The sequence below is a fragment of the Trematomus bernacchii genome, unplaced genomic scaffold, assembly GCF_902827165.1.
Source record: "Trematomus bernacchii unplaced genomic scaffold, fTreBer1.1, whole genome shotgun sequence".
Classification (NCBI taxonomy): Eukaryota; Metazoa; Chordata; class Actinopteri; order Perciformes; family Nototheniidae; genus Trematomus; species Trematomus bernacchii.
Window position 1 is genome coordinate 5,803,333 of NW_022987714.1, and position 18,059 is coordinate 5,821,391.

The 18,059-nt window shown below is 41.1% G+C and overlaps 1 protein-coding gene across 1 annotated transcript in view; it reads right to left on the reverse strand.

Moving 5' to 3' along the window:
• Positions 1-18,059, reverse strand: part of shank3a (SH3 and multiple ankyrin repeat domains 3a) — a 149,535-nt gene that overhangs the window by 31,883 nt on the left and 99,593 nt on the right. Inside the window, exon 14 of the mRNA XM_034141816.1 lies at positions 6,312-6,425. Within this exon, the coding sequence (XP_033997707.1) occupies positions 6,312-6,425 (114 nt within the window). The remainder of the gene's footprint in view (positions 1-6,311; positions 6,426-18,059) is intronic.

An 18,059-nucleotide genomic window follows, 5' to 3' on the forward strand; every position in this document is an offset into this window, starting at 1 on the left:
GAAACAACAGTGACATCATGTGCTCTCAGCAGCGAGCAGAGGGGAAGGTGTGATAAGAAATACGCAGGTGTTATCAACATGTCTTCGATGTGACTGGCCCTTAACACACACACACATTCATTTTCATCATGTTAGTGAAACATTGTAGGTGTGAAGGGCTGGAGATCGACCCGTTCTTGAAATGCTGATGACATGACAAAGATGGGCAAACGGAAGGAAAGATAAAGGGAAAGTGGAAGAGTGGTGATGAAAAAGAGAGAAAGGGTTTAAGATGCAGTTGTTCCTGTCAACATGTCAAGAGCTTTGTCAGCAGACAAGCATGTAACTTAGATGAATCTGTGTATGTGCTGAATCTTGCCTTTAACATTTGCATGCAACAATTAACATTTAACAATCTGCATTACCCACCACTGCAGGATACCCCATAAGCTATTTGGATTCAAGAGTAATAGTCTTGCTTTACACAGTAATAGCTTCTACTCCTTTCTTCTTTGTAAATCCACACAACCACACCAAGGACAAGGACAACATATTCTGGTCTGTCTTTTTGTTCTGATGTTCCAAGAGCACTCATCTCCCAGCAAACATTACTTCCATGATTACATATTGTGGACATCTTTAATTATTTAGTCAAGCCTTTGTATTAATGTCTACATCTTGTAGTATGTGGAAACGTGAACATTGTTGTCCATATTGTTCTGCTTTAACCTGAAAACAGAACAGCTTTCTAATAAGGAAGCTTAACTAAATGTAGCTATATAAACACAGTCAGCTGTATTTGGCTTGAATCATATTTGCAAAGCAACATTAAAATAGAGCCCTCAATATTTGTCTGTTAAGGTGTTAATGCCCATAACAGATTTTCAAATCAATGACATTGCAAAACAGGCTCAGATGACTGATATCCATCATTGTAATAGGCAAGGCAAGGCCTTATTATACCTTTGGTATATGTGGGGAAGAACCATGCCACAAATAGCCCATACTATTGGGGAAAGTTGCACAATTCTGACCAGTCGTCTCCCTGTATTCTCCCTCACAGATCCAGTGCACCATCTCTGTCCCGTGTCTCCTCTCTCCTCCGTCCTTCCCTCCAACTTCCACTTCCCATGTCAGTCTCAGCTGCCGCAGCAACGCTGATGTTTAAGCATTCTGGGGGAGTGCAGACACACTCCAAAACTTCTTAATGGGCAGGCTAAAAATAGCTCAGGCTGGATCTGACTGGGCTGATTCATGCGGCTGTGAGTCATTCAATGTGCCGCGGTGTGAGAAGAGCAAGGGAATACAGTGAACGAGCACAAAGAGGAAAGGAATACAACTTTGTTCGCTTGTTAAGACATCAAATCATCGAGAAAATCAAGGATTGCTTTTCCCATCACAGGGAAAATGTGCATTACAATGCTGTGAGTGTGTGTGTGTGTGTGTGTGTGTGTGTGTGTGTGTGTGTGTAAGTGTGTAAGTGTGTATATGGAGGTCTATAAGGACATTTGAGGCTGCGGGGCAACATAAGAAAAAATTAAGGCTGGTATAATGGAAACTGAGGCTGGTAAAAATGCATCGCTGTTTCATTTACCATTTGTCCGAATCTTTCTCTGTAATTGGCTATAGCAAGCCTGTTTCTTGTTGACGGATAGGGGGGGGGGGGGTCTTTAGGCTGGAGGGCTGTAAGATACCAACAGATTGTAGCCAGCTGATTAACAGTATTATAGCTGGAATGAGTGGCCCCCAGCAATTTGCTAGTGTCATTAGAAAGGGAAGAGCAGTTCATACTCACATCATTATCCCCTCCATTACCACGGGTAAACATCTACTATTAACCCCCACATACAGACCAGCTGCGTGTGTGTGTGTGTGTGTGTGTGTGTGTGTGTGTGTGTGTGTGTGTGTGTGTGTGTGTGTGTGTGTGTGTGGGTGTGTGTGTGTGTGTGTGTGTGTGTGTGTGTGGTGTGTGTGTGTGCGAGGGAATGGGGTGTTAGTAGGACGGGGACATTTTTTTTTACAATAATCTATAACACGTTGATACGGCACACCTTCCCAACACATACCATTTGCCCACAGCCAGCAGCGTTTCCCCACTGCATCACTCATTGTACTCCTAATGAATTCAATCAATAGTCTTTGCTTTTCGCCCTCATTTTCTCCATCATTCGCTCATGCCCTCCTCGCTCCTATTTGTTTTACCCCTTGGTTTCTACACTTTGTCTTTGTTCCCCCCCTCCGTCCCCCTCCGTCCCCTGGAGCAGCGGTTGAAGATGAACTGTTGGCTGCAGCTGGCCCCCCCCCCGCTCTGAGAGAGACAGGGGCAGCGTGGTGACAGATAACAGCCCAGATGGTTTAAGCTGTGCCTCTCTCACATGGTCACCTGCTTCCTCTCTCGGTCTCTCTACTCCTTGATGGCTGCCTCTACCTATCCCCCTGTCGCTCGCCCAAACTGAAACCGCTTTTTCCATCATCCCATTTTTTATTTTGTCTCTACCCCAGTCTCCATCATTGCTCTTTTAAACCTGGCAGAGAGGATTGAAAAGAGATGGAGGCAGAGATAAATCAAGAGGGATGGCACTTTCAGAGTCATGACTCATGGGTGATGTACAGTGGCAGAATGAGAGAGGGAGAGAGGGAGGGAGAGAGAGAGCAGCAGTATTTGGGTTACTTAATTGTAGACAAGACTGTCTTTGCTGCTTCACTAGGCTGAGACATATTGCCCTAACTGTCAGTGACGCCTCGATGGTTGCCTTCAGATAAACAACTATGAGTGTGTTTTAGTGTGTGTAATTCTGCTGTTGTATTACCGTTGATGAATCTAAAGATGATGATGAGATTTGCTTTGAAATGCCTCAGTAGATTCAGAAATTAGCATGTTATTGAATAATATATTAAACATTGCACTGTATAATATACTTTCATTTTGATCATTAAATACAATTATATTTAAATCCCCATTATCTGCACGTAGCTTTTCTAGATTTTGGACTAAATGGATAACATTCAGATTGTACAAAGACTTATTTTGGTGTATTTGTGAATCCAGAAAACACATTTAAATCATTTTAAAGGTGATGCTTTTGCATTGATTGTGTATGGCGTAAAAACGCTTCTAGGGCCAATGTGCGTCATGTGATGCTGCAATACTGTGTGTGACCACAATGCCATACATTTCCTAACAACCCAGCAGCATCGTTCTTGTGGGTCCAGTTAAAGTATTTAGTGAAACAGAAGTTTGACATTCTTTATGTTAACTTAAAGGGGACCTATCATGCAAAATGCACTTTTGTACGTCTTTTATACATGAATATGTGTCCCCGGTGTTCCAGGGAACTCACCAAGTGTCAGAAAACACAATCCTCTCTATTTTCCTCCATACCCAAATCTCTAAAAAAGGGGCTGCAACGGATCTGATAAAAACTGATCCAGATTTGAACACTGTCCTGACGTCAGGACAGTGGCGCTACGGCTATTGGGCCAACTCCACCAATCAGGAGGAGACAGCCGCGGCCATTGCCGTTCGAAAGCGCTGGAGAGGCTGTAGTACATATGCCAGGCCTGTAGGTGGTGCTGTTCTCACAGAATCAGCCCTTGCAAAAACAGGGGTAAAAAAGTGCAAATTGAGCGAAATGAGGCATGGCTAAAATGCATGATCTGTTTGGTATTTAAAAAAAAAAAAAAAGTATAAATATGCCTTATATAGGTATGGTCCTACACTATATTATTATAATATAGCATGATAGGTCCACTTTAAAGTGACATATTTCCGGGTTAACTGGCTTATGTGTCTGGAGTTTAATGATATTTTTAATCAACACTCTTTTGAATTGATTGGATGATTTAAATGAATCAGGCAAATTGACTTCCAAACACACCTCCTCCAATCTCTCTCGGCAAGCTACTACAAAACCAATAGCTGATGCTAAGAGAGGTTTATATGCTAGGGTTTGGAAGTCGCCTTAACCTAATGGATTTATTTATGTATAAGTTTGGAGTTGAAGATGAGTCATCCAAACTAGTTTTCTTAGAAGAGAAGGACATTTAACTTATATTTTGCACATAACGCAGGAACCCACTGAGCATTTAAATGTGCATTTTAATTAACAGCAGGAATACATTTATGCTGAGGATTAAAAACTAATATCAAATAGAAAAAACAATAGAGTCGTAGAGGAAGGACAGAGGAGGCAGAAGACACACTAATTGCTAAGAAACAGGTATCGGAGGGTTCTGAGTTTTTCAGGATTTATGAGTGAGTCCGGCTCAATATCAGGCCCATCTCCCTCCCTCCCTCTACCCGTTCTTTTTCTCTCTGAAAGACACGCTCTGCTGTCTCCACTTTGCTGTCCTTTAGAGTACGCTCCACCATCCGTCTCCCACGCTATCTGGCCCTTTCTTTCCCACCTTCCCCTATCTTTTTCTCACAATGCATTTAAATGGGGTATTTAGAGATTCCGTCCTTGCTCATCTCTTCACACATACTTAAATGTAACCTCAATCCTTCAACAACCTTTTGAAAAGGAAAATACCCCGGTTCCTTGAAGAAATAGGTCCCAGGAGATGTATGGTGAGCACACATGGAGTGGGGAGATTTGTATGACAAACTTGCGTGGCCCACTTCCAAAATATTCCCTCGCAGCAGCATCTCCTTGAACCTTTTTACACAATGACCAGATGTTTTGATGAAGCTGCACATGTTGTTGCCTCTGAGACTACGAAATGTGCCATCTGCTAATTAAATGAGTAAACGGAGATGTGGTCGAATTAGTCTGATGTAGTAGGAGTTTACAAAGGGTTCCTTTTGAATTTGTCACTGTGGGATTGATGCCAGGTTCATCATAATCAGCATATATGAAGTGTTTATTCAGATTTACAGTGTTAATGTGCCTTCATTGGTGACTGCAAGATGGGGACTGTTTTTCAGTTTTTTCGTTGTGAATTTTTTTGTTTTACTGCCTGAATGATATTGAGTGATTTTAAAGCAAAACTATTATTCTGCTGTCCGACAAATGATTAGCTTTCTAAAACATCAGGGGTTACAGTAATGACACATTTTGGTGATTGTTTCTCTAAGTCGTCTCAAGCTCGATTGCTTCTTACTTTCATGAAACATCTGAAATTCAAGGTCAGGAACATTCTCAGTTGACTGATCCCAGACATTGTGGGAAATGATAATAATTAGATAAGACAGGTTCTGGGGAACAATACATGTTCACCAAACATCATGGAGGTGTAGTATGCCGTACGTTTTGAACTTGTCAACAGTAAAATGAAGCATGGAACCTTTTTAAACCAAGAACATATATAAGTATATACCATGTTTATATAAACTGTCAGTTTACTTAATCTTGCGACTGTCTACATGTGTTGAACACGAGCTAAACAGCCTGACCTTTTCAGTGCACCTGCGTTTAATTACTGTAAGCACTAATCAAGGGACCCTAAGAGCTTGACAATCTTTGGTGAAAATCTCAAAGAAGTCAGCAGTCACCATGGGAGGCAAATGTCAGCTATTGAAGGATTTTAAGGAAAATAGATTGTTTTATGGAGTATAAGATAACACCATCTTACATTGTCATATTGGATCTGTGAACAGGGAAGAACTGTGATCAAAAAATAATCTGGCAGATCAACTAGTTGTTAAAAAAAAAAGGAATTGCAAATTGTATTTAATTGAAAATCCAAGCTTATGACCAGTGCAGCATGATGTTTCTTACATGTGAATGATATGATGCTCCACAGCAGCAGGGGGTCAGGTGTGGATGAGATTCACTCTGCTATAATGAAAGCTGATTGGTCTCTCTTCACTGGGACACCTATTCAATGTGGCGTGGAGATTGAGGAAGGTGCCTGCAAAATGGAGGACTGATGGCGATGACAATTTTTAAATTACAGGGTGTGCTGCTATAACCAGTTCCTTCAGCAAATACCGTGAGGATGATGGTTACTTTTCTAGTTTGGGGTATTTACAATTAATAAACAGTGACATCACTTCAGATATAAAGCAAAAATATTTTGTCTGCTTTTTGTTTATTTGCTTCAAATACATGCAGATGTTCTGACACCATAGCAACAGCTATAGGACATATTTAGCTTCTCAGCACCATGGACAGCGCCACTGTAAAAACACCCAGGCAACACACTACAGCGAGATAGAAACATGTTGCAGTGGGACAGTATGAGTGCACAGTATGTAAATGTGTGTGTGTGTGTGTGTGTATGTGTATGTGTATGTGTATGTGTATGTGTGTGTGTGTGTGTGTGTGTGTGTGTGGGTGTGTGTGTGTGTGGTGTGTGCGTGCGTGCGTGTGTGCATGAAGAGGCCTTACCTAGCCGCGGGTCAAACTGCCTCATCTGAACTTCTTCCACATAGTCTGCTGGAAACCATCCTGTCCTCCCTTTGACAGTGCCTTCCCAGAATCCTCCTTCCCCTATACTCAGCACTGAAAAGAGAAAAATAATAATGTCAAACATTGAAATAAAACATTCTTAGTTGCCATTATTGTGAGGTTGTGGAGCCTTGGAAAAGAGACAAAGAAGGACAAAGTGAGATATTTAGGTATCCATTGTTCGGGTGCGTGTACACAGAGGGAGACATTTTGTTTTACAAATACACATGTTAGATAAAAGACAGAAATAACTGTAATCGGAATAAAATGGTCCGTAGTTTATGAACCATACCAAGGTGCTTTGACAACATAGGATTTATCCTCTTTAATGCCAATAAACAACTTTTGAATTTGAAAAATAAAGAGAAAGAAAGACTTAATATTAAAGGGACAGAGTTGAGGGAAAAAACATTAAGGTCAACAAGAAAAAGAAAAGGGAGATGGGGAGAGAGAGCTAGAAGGCGGAGAGGAGAAGGAGAGAGATTCCTTCTAAGCTCCGCTGTGGTAATTAGAGATGAATGTATAGTTGATATTGATCTTCCCTGCAGGGAACGCTCATTTCTACAACACACACACACACACACACACACACACACACACACACACACACACACACACACACACACACACACACACACACACACACACACACACACACACACACACACACACACACACACACACACACACACACACACACACACACACACACACACACACACACACACACACACACACACACACACACACACACACACACACACACACACACACACACACACACACACACACACCTTAGAGATCACCAGCTGGAACTGAAGCTTTGCCTGAGCGAGCCCTTCTTCTAAACCGGTTGCTAGGTTACGACAGTATGATGTTGCAGCCAGAAGACAGCCTGCTAAATGATGCAGTCTACTTCCTCCAAACTATTTTCTCCTCCGGCATGGGGACATGTCACGGTGATGTCACCGGAGGCACTATGGGTAGCGGTCAGCTGAACTTCATCTTCACTCACATGATAGTAAAAGTTCAAAGTTCAAATATCAGCCATTCACACTTGCTGCATAGTGTTACAAATATGTTTCTTAAATACTTTCTACTACACTGTGCCCACATCTTACTACCCCTAAGTAGTCTATTCTACTATTCACATCCTGCGCTGACACAGACATGTATGAGGCTAGGCAGGATTGTGTTTTAGGACACTGTGTGTTTCAATAGAATATAATTAAATAATACAAATATCCTGGTGGGTCACAAGTCTGTATTTTTTTTTTATCTCAATGGACTGGATATACTCCCTCAGTGTACCCCTCTTAGCTTGCCTCTGCCCGGATATACATCCACTAGCTAACAGAGAAGTGGCTTGCAAAAGGGGAGACCGGCTGTTTATCGACTTCCAGCTGTAAAAAAAGAGGACACTCGGCACACAGAGGATACATGGACTGATCCCTCTCTCTGATCGCAGCTTAACACAACTTTACCCAGAGTCTCTTTATTTCCCTGTTTAAACCCTTTATTCTCTCTCTCTCCCCCTCTCTCTGCTCTACATGACTTTCTCTCCCAGTCCCCTTCACTGTTTTTCTGAATGATTTCTTAGACCTCTCTCCATCCCATCATTTGTACCTGTCGCTGTGTCCGTCTGTACTGTAATGGTGTCCCTGAAGCAGGCAGGTGCCCGCTGTGCTCTCTGTTCCCCATTGACAGAAATGAAAGAAAAGGTGAGACCTCTGATTGATCTTCCAGGCTACCCTCGCTCACTTCCCTCACTCCTGGCCTTATCACCCCACTACTAATCCATTTCTGGTCCCCGACACCCACACCTGACAATATGGACAGAACTGACCATCTAAGAAAGCAAGCAAAAGTCACCGTCTCGTCTAAAAGATCTCAAATATATATCTACACCGATACACCATGGACTGTTCTGCCTCACACACACACAGTATGTAATACACACATCAGCCTCAATAACTTTGAACAAAACATGAAAACTGCAGGAATCAAGCCAATTAATTGATTGTTCATGAAATCAAGAAAAGGTCAGTGAAACACTCTCACACACTCACAAGCACACACAAAAACCACCCCAAAGTTTTTTGTTGCATAATAGACTTTATAATCCTCACATTTCCCTCAGCGTCTGATACAGACCAAAAAGAGAATTTCCCTGCTGCTGTAACAGTAAAACAGTATTATTTGTGGCTGAATGATGGTGTTAACTGATTCTTTGTGTCTACTTGTACATGTATTGGCTTTCTTCTATATCTTGCAAAAGCAGAAACAATAGCCTGAAACACATATAAGGCCACACAGCAAAAAGGCATGCATGTACCTGTAAAATGCCCTTACAGGTACTTCCCCGCTGGGTCAGTAGCCTGTACATTACACTGCCACTCTGTTTTGGTACTTGCCAACAATGTGTTGGCATGACAACTGTGGCTTTTAATCAGATGAAGGCTCACCAGAGCCAAGTGGCGGGAAGGAAATCAAACAATGCGTGTCTGTGCAGGAGGATTTATAATATGTGCGCCATGTTGATGTTTACGTCCGACCAGATTGCTTTGGGACCACGGCCATGTGTGAAGCTTAAGGTGTGGATATGAGTGGGAAAGGCCAGTAGAGTTTATGCGGTTCAAGCTTAAGATCAGGTACTACTCCTCAATCTCCTCATGCCACATCACAGTCTGTCAGGGCATGTTGACGCCACACATATGGTGGTGGATCCTTGAAGAGATTAAATGGCCCAGCAAGATGTTGATGAGGGAATTCTTTAAGCAATAAAAACCCCAAAAGTCGAATTTAAATGTAGAAGGGCAGGAAAGGGCAGTTCAATTGTGTTTGCAAGTACCTGATGGAGATACTGAAGGGCCATTTCATCTTTAACTTAATTTAAGAGTTTTTGGAAATAGGACAAACTCTCAAGAAATGGATACCTTTGGTAAAATGAAGAATGCAATTTTCTAATGGACGCTTCCTGTCTGAATAATGACGTTGATAAACAATGAGTGACAGCTGAAATCTAAAGTAGATGGGATTGAGCATTATGCATACACTGGTGACTGTCTTTTGATATTTCCTTCAATGCAAAACAATGAATGGCATTTGTTCTAATCTCTATGGAGGTCTATTGGGGCTTAACTAAACAACCGTTCCGTGCACAAGGCAATCAACACCTCAGCTGGACACCAGGCCATTTCTCCACTGTATCACTAGGAGCAGTGACCTGCCATGCTGATTCATAATCACCTCCACAGGCAAACTAATGGGTGCAAACTCACAGCATATGTTGACATGCATTCATACACACAGTCATGAAACACATGCACTCTTATCCAAATGGACACACACCAGGGCCTCTTTATTATGTACGCAAACAGTAGAAGCATATTGTCCCTTTAGAACAGCATACATTTGTCTAGTTATGATTCTGCAAGCTGCTGGATGCATTGAGGGAAAATGTTGTAAATTGTGGAGATGAATGTGTTTTAACAGCTGCAGTCATGTTGATACCCAACCTGTCCATACCAGCGATGCTCAGGAACACTGAAACAATGAAAATCCACTGATGTTTTTCCCAAAAACATTTGGTGACGACATGTGCCTGATGACATATTGCATCCTGCTGGTGGTGAGGATTAACTGTGGTGCGGTTAACTGAAGTTTTATCAACCGCGTTAAAATATGCAGTGTTGTTCAGCCATTCTTCATAGAGTTCCATAATCCCTAATTCTGCCAATGTTTACCAAAGAAAAAACAAACAAAACAACATTCCCACACCATCGCTGCCACAACCAGCTTGTGGTGTTTACACTGAACAGGATGGCTCCATGGATTCATGCTGCTTGTGCCAAAATCCTGATTCTTTTATCAGCGTAATGCAAAACAGGTCGGGATGCGACACTCTTTAATGAACCAGCTTTGTTGTTTGTGTAGTTTCTAACACATATCACAATTTGAACAACATTGGCTGAATCCGCCCCGATCGAGGGTCAGTCTTAAAGCCCATAGTGTATTTAGGGTCATTTCCTATGCTTCAGGACAAACAAGAGAGAGCCAGCTCAAGAACTAGAATATAATAAAAAGATGTATAAAGATAAGTAATCGTCACATTTATCCTAATACAACTACTTTTGACAGTTTCTGAAGATATACATTTCATGTCATATCACCGCCTGATCGGTATCCGACATGATCTTTAGGATCAAATTCATCTTCAAAGATATGCTCTGGAAACCAGTGGTGAATTAAGAAGAAGTTTATCTCATGTTTATTTTTGTTAATTTGCATTTTTCCTTTGTCAATGACCCATGAGGCATTTTTGTCTTATGATGCCCAGCATGATTTCATTCTGAACACAGCATGCATGTGACGAATACAAACTCTTAACAAAGGTGGGGGCATACCGTCAATAGTGTTCTTATAACTATCTATACAGTTAAATAAATCAATGCACTAACATACTTACATTTGTATCCTTTCACAGACTACAAAAAGCCCAGCATAACAAATAAACATACTGTGCAAAACAGGTCGTCTCTTCGGTGACACAGCTCAACATACTGTATTTTTTTTAGCCTCGTAGAAATCAAATAAATGGCATCTTACTGGGCCATTAACGAAGTATTCTGGGACTTATATAGAAATATCATACAAACGAAGCATGAAATGTGAACAGAAAGGAGAGTAGCACACCACAGAGCCCCCGACAATGAAACAAAGGGAAAGATTGTGACGGAAGTAGCACTGCATTCAGCAATGACAAAGAGAGATGAGAGCCAGCTAAAGACAGACACCAGCTGACAAAGGGGAAGAGCTATGTTTCAACAGCCGCCCGGTTATTCATGAGAGTCCAAGAAGTCTGCTGTCTGGTGGAAATTCTGCTACAGTATTGTTCTATGCGTGTATTGGTGTGTGTGTGTGTCTGAGTTTTGCCCTTGGTTCAGTCAGTCACGGTTCCTGGTTTAAAAATAGCATCAGTGAGGATGCAGAGCTATTTATACTCTTCGCACACCCAGCCTGCAAGCTCCAATGCACTTCTGCTCGAGTGTGTGTGTGTGTGTGTGTGTTTGTGTATATCTGTGTGTGCATATGGCGACCGATTGAGCTCATTTTAATTATTGCTTTGCTTCGCTGTTTTGCTTCCCTGTTTTGCTTCTAGCTGAGTCATTCATTTTCTTTCTCCTCACATCTTTCTCTGTATAGGCAACCAACACACATGCATGTACTCATTCAACGTGAAGAAAGGAAGAATGAACGAATGCATTAATGGGTGACAGCTGGTGAGGAACAGAGCAGACTTTTGAAAACACAAACATATTTTAAACAGTTAACAGTGTATGCGTCAAACTCCTGCAGAAACAGACAATCAAGGATGCAGCTGTTCTGAGAGGCTGATGGCTTCCTGCCACAGATGCACTCACACTGATTCAGACAGGGATGTAATGGAAGACTTGCCAAACCAAAATACAACTTGATCTTCAGGAAATGCCACAAAAGGCTTTCTTTCTTACATTTGCTGTAAGAAACAAAGAGAAACTGAACATCTGTGATGTAATTGTACACATATCCAATGAAATTCCATTGGGTGCAGCAATATTAACTCAGGACAATAATGTATTTTAGTGATACAAAAAACATCTGTGCAACTATTTGAGGCCCAAATGCTGATTTAAATAGATGCTGCTATTGTTATGTGCTCGGACAATCAAGCTCTTAAATGTGTCTCTCTAACATGCTTTTCTTAATGCTATTCGTTTGAATGCTTATCAAAAATCATCCTTCTCTTGCCTTTTTTTATTTCCCAATATCCCTTTTTCAGCTGTGGTCTTAAGGCAGACACACATTTGTGCAGCTACATATTCAAAATAATCACATTTAAAGTGATGGAATGTATATTTTCTACAGCCATATTTCTCTGTTGCATAATGTAGTCCCAGTAGTAGAGAGAAACCGTGGGACAGATTGAAGAGATAACAGCAATTAGCAAGCTACCTGGCAGAAACACCTGGTAGCTTGTTCTACTAGTGGCAGCATCCACTTACACATTGAAATAGTTGTAAGCATAAGCTGTCTGACAAAAAACATGCTCTTGTTATTTGTGTACCACTCCCTGCTGTTCACTCCATGCCCAGTGCTCTGCTTCTCAGTTTTTGTATTTGTCTCTGTAGCATTAAGTAAAAAACAGCATTCTACCCAATAATGAGAGGATATGTAAAAGTCACATAAACCAAAACCTCAGCATCAATTTCAATAAACAAACGGTTTGGAATTTAAGTTAAAAATGATAGGGCTATCTCAAGTCTTAAAGAGTGTTTGGATTATTTTTTAAAGATAGCTATTTCAAACAAATGAAAATGTCAGTGACCCCAGCTGTCATCTTGACCCCTGAGCTCCTACAACTAAATATGGGGAATCCACTATTCTCTATTAAAAAACCTTGCTACGATGATTGACTGAAAAGCAATTTAAAGCACTATTACGCGTGTTTGCATGTGATATACAGTAAGTGTAATGTAATGTGAAAGAGGGACTTGCTGAGTAAGGCTTTTCTGAATAAAGAGTAAGTCTATATCTCAGCCGTGTGTGCGTGTGTGTGTGTGTGTGTGCGCATGTGTGTGTGTGTGTGTGTGTGTGTGTGCTTGACATAAAGTGTGTGAAGGTGAGAGTGGAGAGCATTCCAATAACCAGAGTGGAGCTGTTATTAGATTTGGATCCTTGCACTCTTTATTAAACCTCAGTTCAATTCAGTGTAATAGAGAGAGAGCAGAGTTGCATCTTTATGAAACAAGAGGGATGAAACCCGAGACACGCTAACGCACGCCTACACACACACACACACACACACACACACACACACACACACACACACACACGAGGAGGAAAGGCGATGTCTATGTACAGGGTATCAGGGATGTTCATTATTGCCTGTAATATAGGATTGTAGGAACACATGCTAATGCTCTGGAGGGAGAACAGTGACACATGGAACCATAGATTGAGTATTATATAGCATATCAGGTTATAATGTCAAAAACAGAAGAGATAAGTAGAAAAGAAAATTAAGTTTAATGACAAGGATGGGGGTGGACATGGAATAGGAGAAGGAGAGGTGGCAATTAAAGAAGGTGATGTGGAAAAGGGCTAGTGGATAAAAGACTGAATGAAGTGGAGACTATAAAAGAGAAGGCAGAGGGACAGTGACATGCTCTGAGTCAGAGGTGTGCTGAGGTTTGCTGCATGTTCGTCCTCACAGGACTTCTTTAGCTTAGAAGAGGGCGAGGGAGTGGTGCAGTCTCTGGCTAATCAGTATTCAACTAAGAGAGAGGTGTGGGGAGGGGGATAAAGGGAGAGAGAGGTTGTGATCTGTAAGACATAAAGACTTGACAAAATTAGTCATTAAAAAAAAATGAGAACAAAAATAAATGGCTGCTTTTATGAATGACAGGAGAGTCAGACGAAGGGCAAAGGAAGACGACTACAGAAAAAAAGAGAAAAACCGAGGAAGGTGGAAGTGTTGTAAATGACAGTGGGAGGAGGCGGAGGAAGAGAGGAGGGAGGAAAACTCCAAGGCTGACTCAGAGGGATCCCTCTGCTCTTCTCATCTCCTCCCTCCCACCGAGGCTGAAAGGAAGCTACATGACATTCACTTGTCTTTCATTCTTACTTTCTTTTTATGCCATTTCTCATTCTTTCTCTGCCTCTGTGTCCACCCTCAGGTGCAGACTGAATTATAACCTACTACCTAATAGTTACCCTCTGTCTACTACTCTTACTTCAGGGCAATACCACACACAAGCTCGACTCTGATTGCAAAGAAAGATGTTGGATCATTATTACATATACATTAAAACATACAAGATAATCAACATCAACAGGTGAACATTACAAAGTCATATCCAGGTGCTTGATACACTAACCAGCACAAACAGAACATGGTTGAGTTCTCCATCAGAAGCCATTGATTGATTAGCTGTAAACCAACTATTGATTGCCTCTTGATTGTTAATAGATCAGTGATAGATTGTTTGTTGTTGACTCATTAATCAAACACCTAATCTTTTGATTGATTGTCAGGGTAACACATAAATTATAGGGTTTATGCTGTGATAAATGAACATGCTGTAACGAGCTGATAACCGCCCATGTGCCATCCTCCGCTGCATATTATTATATGACAGAAATGCCTGTTGTTGATGAAACTGCATGTGTCTGCATGGAAGTGTGGGGAAGGGTAAGGACCTGACCTTTACACATGCAATTTCAGACCAACGACTGCGAAGTAGGTTGTCACTGTGCAGGACAGAAAAGTCCTGTTGTTAACATCCATCTGGAGTCACTCAGTCAGTCAGCGCTGACCTCAATTGTAAAAGCAAAAGCATCATCAGTGATGCTGTTTAATATGTATCTGCGTCAGGCAATGGCTTCTGTTTATACAGCAGCTTTCCTGTTCATGTTTATTCATAAATTGATTAACTCTGCAACTGGTGTTTATGCCGTGATTATGATTAGCATTTTGTGTGTGGCCTCAACTCAGTACATTTTTGGTATGTTAGTTAAGCATGGGTTTACATTTCAATGACTCAAAGATACTGTGAGGGATCACCGTATAGGCATGAAAAACAAAATGATGAAAAAAAACCCAGAGAGGATGAGAGTGTTATCGTAGGACAGGTGGTGTGTTCAGCAGGGAGCAGGTAGGTGCGTGGGCGGGACTTTGCACCCCACTGCTACTCTGATTGGACAGCTAGAAGGTTAGCTGTGACATCAACGTCCTTGCCTTGGGCTTGTGACTGTGTCCAGTATCAATAAAACACACACACACACACACATTTTGAAACATTGTGAATGACCGATGAGTGAAATCTGCTTTCAAATTGACTAGCCTCAGGTCCATACTGTGATAATATTAATTTCTCCTGGGGAATATAGGACACACACACACACACACACAAAAACCCTTCATCCCCATCACACTCTTCTCTTCTATGCAGACTGCATTATATGTGGGGGTTAGTGAGGGGCATGAGGACATACTATGAAAAGATAATATGTTTGTCTATACATGTTTATTCATCTTTCCTGTAGCTTTACCCTTCATATCTATGGATCATATTTAAGCAGAGAAAGCAGTGTTGCGTTATGGATAGTAAGCATGTGTAATTGGTGAAAAAATAAAGATTTTGATAGGAAACAGCTCAAAAATGTCATATGGTGTGTACCACGGATGCTATTGTTTAAGCCTTAAGGAAGGTTCAGCACTTTTAACCTAAGACAAGACCATTTTTGTATTTACAGTAACAGTGCATGTGTTTGCACTCTCCCTTTAGGTTATGCAGCTATTGTTTGAATATAAACATCCTGGTGGTCACAGGAATTGTGTGACACTTTCTCAAAGCAATAATAGTTTAGTTAGAAATTACTTTCTGCCCCTAGAATGTTTTTTATCTGACAGTATACCTATAAAAGGATGTGAGCATTGAAAAACTCATGTAAACATACATTGGCCAAAATAAATCGTCACTTGTTCATCATTAACTTATTCGATTTGTTTCATACTACTTGTTAATCATTAACTGTGCAATCCATTTATAAATTGATTTAGGCTTTTAAGTGCCATCATTAGAATCATATAAAGAGCCACAGCCAAAGCCACAGGGGCTCCAGCAATCTGGTTTCCACATGCACAAATCACACATGTTGACAGATCAGTAGGGCTTTTTTTCCCTTTGAAATTCATACGCCTCAAAACCACCCCAAAACATTTAGTAGCTAAGAATCAAATGCTATAAAGATCTTTGCTTTAATGCTATATTGTATTTACCATCTGACTCCAGACAGTCATTAACATTTAAAGGGTTGCCATACTGCAACTTTAAATGTATCAACATCCCTGATATGAGCTGAAACATGGTATAACTAATGTAAGTTAGGTCTCACAATGTGTATATTCACTTGAAATATATGAACATGTAAATGTACATGTTTGTGTGCATCGGTATAAGAGATAGAAAGAGGACAGACAGGCAGGCAGAACAAGGGCAGAGAAACACAGAGAAACATTTCTTCCATATGTGCCTCAGATATTAGGCTGAATATTATTATTCTGAATACTTGAAAAATGCTGTTTATCTAACTTGTGGGAGGCAATTACTTACACTGTTCTGCTCGAAGACAAAAACACAGAGGCACATGCAAACAAACACTAACACATTTTCACAAATATGCACGCCACATACACACTTCATGAACCGAATAACAATGACTAGATGCTTGTTCTTACACAAAACAGAAATACCACACACACACACGGTGTGGGAGCATACACTTCATGTTATTACCAGACAGAGAGGAAGTCTAATTAATTCAATTCAAGCTCACTGTGGGAAGGTAACAATAATATTTAGTCTAAATTCATCACTTAGCACAATGGTTCTCATCCAACCTGATTTTACTCACTAAAGGCATAATTTGATCATTATTTTCTGACTTTAAATTACATGTCAGTCCTGTTACACACTTAGCACCTGTTGCTTGGTAACAGACAAATGCACATGCATTTTAGTCTTAAGAATAGCAAGCTTTGTGGTAAAAAATGCAGTGTCCATTTGTAAAATGTACCGACTTTTTTCCTTGTTCAAAACAAGCATTTACATCAGTGTACATATACGGGTAGGTGCGACTGAAGAGACCCAGGTACAAAGAGAAGCATACCTGCAATTATTTCAGCAGAAGGCTTTTGCAGTTATACAAGCATGTGATCAGCATGCCAGCATAAGTAAATGGATGAGGAACTGTGTGTGTTCCCAGAGATCATTACAGCATTAACAGCTGCTTTCTGGGCCCGTGTGAAGTTGGAACTGGAATAATCCAATAATACCTGCTTTATATTTATGTGTGTGTTTGTGTCGGTATAGCTAGTTCAGGTATCCTCCACTGCCCATAGCAGTGTTAATATTCTACACACACTTGGTGCGGTCAAACCTCATTAATCATGTTTGTGAATGTCTAATCTCAACGTTACTTGCGCCGGTTTCATTTTCATGGCTGTCTGCAAGATTTATAATGGCGTTTGGAGAAGGTGTATGTGGTGTGTGTGTGTGCGCGTTTGTGTGTGTGAGATGTAATACATTGTTACGGAAGCATGCTCTTAAATGTGTCACCTTGTTGAGGAGAATAATGTCCTGAAAGTGCAGTTAATGCTCCCAGCGGGGTTACCAGCATGTTGATACACACATCGGTTCCTTTGAATATCTTTGAGTTTTCCTGTATGTCACAATTGAACCTGCAGTTCGGTGTGTGTTTAAGAGCAAGTGTGTATATGGGTGCGGATGTGTTTGTATCTGGAAGAGTGGGTGTGTATGCGATCACAAGTGTCCAAAAAGCTTGACCAGGTAACGGTGGCATGTGTCCCTGTGCGTTACCATGGTGACAGTAAGTGGCCTTTCAAGAGATGTCCATCCAGATGATGAGATCAGATTACATCAATGAAGGGGAAGAGTGGAAACAAACACAGGGGTGAGCAGGGGAATGAGTATAGAGACAGGATGCAAGAGGGGTGGGGGGATGGGCCGGGCGAGCTGTTAATGGAGTGTACCAAAGGGATCATCAAATACACACACAGCTGCAACAGGATACACACATGTACACACAGACAGACCACAACATCCGATCATCCGGGAAACATCC